Source organism: Chrysochloris asiatica, unplaced genomic scaffold (genome assembly GCF_000296735.1).
Source record: "Chrysochloris asiatica unplaced genomic scaffold, ChrAsi1.0 scaffold00024, whole genome shotgun sequence".
Taxonomy (NCBI): Eukaryota; Metazoa; Chordata; class Mammalia; order Afrosoricida; family Chrysochloridae; genus Chrysochloris; species Chrysochloris asiatica.
This window is the reverse complement of record NW_006408542.1, coordinates 8,214,853-8,219,094: the sequence shown is the minus strand read 5'-3', so window position 1 is coordinate 8,219,094 and position 4,242 is coordinate 8,214,853. Positions and strand designations below refer to the sequence as shown.

The 4,242-nt window shown below is 46.2% G+C and overlaps 1 protein-coding gene across 1 annotated transcript in view; it reads left to right on the top strand.

Moving 5' to 3' along the window:
• Positions 1-520: 520 nt before the first annotated feature.
• The window catches only part of LOC102815661 (THUMP domain-containing protein 2-like), a 68,973-nt gene continuing 65,251 nt past the window's right edge, over positions 521-4,242 (top strand). The window contains exon 1 of the mRNA XM_006839459.1: positions 521-832. Within this exon, the coding sequence (XP_006839522.1) occupies positions 521-832 (312 nt within the window). The remainder of the gene's footprint in view (positions 833-4,242) is intronic.

Below are 4,242 nucleotides of genomic sequence, written 5' to 3'. Positions count from 1 at the left end.
ACTTTTCGCTGACTGGGCTGCTAGTGGGTTTGAACTGCTAACACTGTAGGTTATCCTACAAAAGGTTACAGCTAAGAAAACCCTATGGGACAGTTCTACTCTGTTACTTAGGACGCCTCTGAGCCCAAATGGACTGGGGACATCTAACAATAACCGCCTGGCCCATTAGGGCTCTCCATTGGCCCTCACTTTCCTATCCTATTCTCATAGTCCATCCGTAAAAACTCCTGCTGATACGGTAGTAGTTGCAATCCCTCCTAGAAGCATTTAAGTTTGTTGGATCCTTTGAATTCATCACATCTCCTCCAATTCTGCATACCTTGACTGAGAACCTACCAAACACAAGCTAATACTTGCTCTAACGATGCTGCTGTCCTTTGGCCTCTCTGAAAACGAGGCAGATGTATTAATTGATCAACTCTGTCCCTTTCATTGTCATTCTGTGATTCGAAATTATTTCAGATTTCTAATCAAGGAAGTCTTTGGTAGTGAACCAAGGAATCCCTATAGGGTACTCCTCATGTACTCGAGTCATCTTCTAGGGCTCTCTTTAAACCAGAACCTGCTTTGGGCACATCCTGCCCCTGCGCGCCGCCGCCTTAAGCGCAGGAACGCGCCCGCGTGCGCCTCTGGCCACGTGATCAGGGGCCGCGCTCAGGCCGCCATGTCCGGGACTCCGGGGGAGCCCGGGTCTTCGGGACCTGTGCCTTTGGGACCCGGCCCAGGTTCTTTTTCGCCGCTGGGCAACGGAGTCCGGTTCTTCTGCACCGTGGGCCGCGGCCTGGAGCCGTTCTTGATGCGAGAGGTACGGGAACGGCTGTCGGCCACGCAGGTGAGTCAGGAGGGTGGGCGGCCCTTCCACCTCACCTCGCGCCCGCCGGGGTCCCTCTCTCTCGGACTGCAGCCCCCAAACCGACCGCGGTGACGTGCCTGCCCCCGGGACTTTACCGGCAGGCCCTTAATTACTGCTGGAAAAACCGCCAGTCCTTCCTGCCCTCACATCCAATCCCGTTGCTGCAGAGCTGTCATGGCTAAAGTTTCGTAGATCAGGGAGGGTTGAGACAATTTACTTCCTACGTTTTGTAGAATTCTTTGATAGTGCTTGGAATTAGAATTGGAGTCCTGGTGTAGCACTGTGGATTAGTTAATGCTCCAGAATGCAAAGTTGATTTGAACGGCAAGGTTGGCGGTTCAAGCTCACCAGCTGCTTCTTGGAAACCCTATACAGGGTTGCTACGGGTTGGTACCAACTCAACGGCACTTAACAACAACAATTATAATTGGACCCCAGGTGTGGTGCTGTAAAATCAGCACTGGACTGCGAACCACGAGATCGGCAGTTCAAACTCACCAGAAGTTCCTTGGAAAGCCTATACAGGGTCCCTATGAGTGTGAGCATACTCATTATTAGCGCTTGACAACATAATTAGAATTGGACCTGACTTAGACCCTCCCTCCACAGTCTGATGCAAATGTAGTCTTCAGGTTCAGCTACTTGTGTGCTGATTTTCAGTGTCCTGACAACTATTGTTATTTCCCTAAGGGAATGTTGTAAATATTATAATCGTTGCCCTATAGAGTATGTAAAGCCCATTTGTGGCGCTGTAGGATCAGCACTGAACTGCAAACCACAACGTTGGCGGTTCAAACCCACCCGCTGCTCCTTGGAAACCCTATATCAGGTCTCTGTGAGTCAGAACCGATTCGATGGCACTTAACAAAAACAAAGCCTATTTTATATGCGCAGGAAATTGCAGAATAATAATATACTTATAGTCCAGCTTCCAGGGAAAGTTGACAGTTGTTTATTTTAATTCTGTGAACATACTTGAATACAGGTATGTGCCAGTTAACACCCTTTCAGGGAACATCCAACTACACAGATATCTGTGGTCACATAAAGTGTTTTTGTTTTTAATGGAAAGCAGCTCTCCGTTTGTTTACCATTAATCCTTCATGGTTTGAAGGAGTGTTGGTTTGGTGCTGTAGAATTAGCACTGGACTGCTATCCACAAGGTTGATGGTTCAAGCCCACCAGCTGCCCCTTAGAAACCCAATACAGGGTCGCTTAACAGCAACAGTAACATGAGTCAGAACTGTCTCAATGGCACTTACCAACAACAACACAATGATTTTAAAGAATTCCAAACCTGAGCATGACGAGCAAGTTATATACCAGTCCTTGTAGTACTGAGTTCTCAATAGCTGTGCTGGCCACCTGGATGCTCTAGCTCTGGACAGTGGCTGGACATGGTCATAAAATGGCTGCACTAACAGCTGCAGCCAGGGATACAGCTTTAAGGTTTTAATATTGTGTGCTTTAAGAGATTTAACTAGAGATTACACAGAGCCTGCCTGTATGGTGTTCACACAAGATCCAAATCACATAATGTCCTATTTCACAGAACATTATGTGGATATTAAGCAAGGCATACCTGTATTAGTTATATTCTGTGCTTGATTTGTCAATGGAATCTCGATCACAATGTTCAGTAATACTAGCTGGGCACCATCCAGTTCTTCTGGTCTTATGTCAGAGAAGGCAGTTGTTCACAGAAGCAATCAGCCACACATTCCATGGTGGTTGTGTGTTGGCATGTTGATTGCAACTTATAGTGACCCTGTATAGGGTTTCTTAGGCTGAAAATGATCATGGGAGCAGAAAACTTAATCTTCTTCTCATGGAGTAACTGGTAGATTTGAACTGCTGACCTTGCATTTAGAAGCCCAGTTCATATGCTTCCAGGGCTCCGTATCCTCCTATTCCCGATTCTCCTTTTTCTGTTGCTCCAGATGAATAGAGCTCAATTGTTGTGCCTTGGATGGCTGCTTCTATATTAGACTTTAATATGTAGCAGGTACATGTTTTTATGTTCCTACCCTGTATTCACTTGGTGGTGCTGTGGGTTAGGCATTGGGCTGCTAACCACAAGGTTGGGCGTTCAAACCCTCCAGCTGCACCTCAGGAATGATATGAGGCTGTCTGTTTCCGTAAAGATTTACAGTCTTGGAAATTCTGTATTGTTGTTGTTACGTGCCATCAAGTCGGCACCGACTCATAGCAACCTTATGCACAGCAGAATGAAACAGTGCCTGATCCTGGGCCAGGCTCACTACTGTTGCCATGCTTGACTCCACTGATCCTGCCACTTGGCCAATCCATCTCATTGGGGGGTCTTCGTCTTTTTCTCTGTCCTTCCTGATAATATGTCTGAAGTATGAGAGAAGAAGTTTGGCCATCTTGGCCTCCAAGAAGCACTCTGGCTGCACTTCTTCCAAAATGGATTTTTTGGTTCTTTTGGCAGCCCATGGCACTTTCAATATTATCCTCCAACACCTTGTTATAAATCAGAATCAATTCAGAAAGAGTAGGCTTGGTTTTAGTGCTTGGTTGCTAACTGAAGGATCTACACAGTTCAAACACAACACAGGAAAAAAGACCTGGCCTTTTCTCATGTAAAGTTTATAGCCTGCATGGAGAACAAGCAAGATGGCAGATCGGGTACACGCGCAGTGAGAAGCTCTGTCAGCAACAACACAGAATACCGGACCAAGCAGGCTCAAGGGATGGTTCCAGAACTGTGAACCACTTATAAAGGAATATTTAGAAGGTTGGAAGGCTTACAGCCATTGGAATTTGTAGCAGAAGCAAGAAATCCAGTGCTTTCTAATCTGAGGCACTCAGCTGCTCCCGGAGCCGCCATCTTGGGTAAGACCAAACTGGGGAAGGATCAGAGCAGCCACTGACACCTGACAGAACAGCGAAGATAAAGGTGTGGACATTTTTTTTTTTCATATCTGTTTATTGGCCTCTTGCTCTCTGTGCACCTCCATTCTGGTGACTAGAGGGAGTGCCTGAGCAAGTGGACAACCCCCATACACTCCCAGAGAGTATGCATACATACAGATCTTGAAATTTAAAGTTAACAGTTTCCACTTAAAACCAAACAGCAGTGTAAACTGGCTACAGCCGGCCCTGAGCTGTTTATCACTAGGAAAAACGGCCTGAACAGAGATTGTGGAGCAGGACAGGCAGACTAAAAAGGAAACAGGCTGAAAATTAAATCCTGAGTTACGTCATAACGACCAACAGTAACATCAATTTTTCAGGAAGAATACTGAAAAGGGAAGCTCTCCTGATCACATCTACCTGGAGGCAATCAGAAAACATAAAAAATACCAAAACACACACCCATCTAAGTTTTAAGGCCATGGCTAACCACTGAATATGCTTAAAAAACA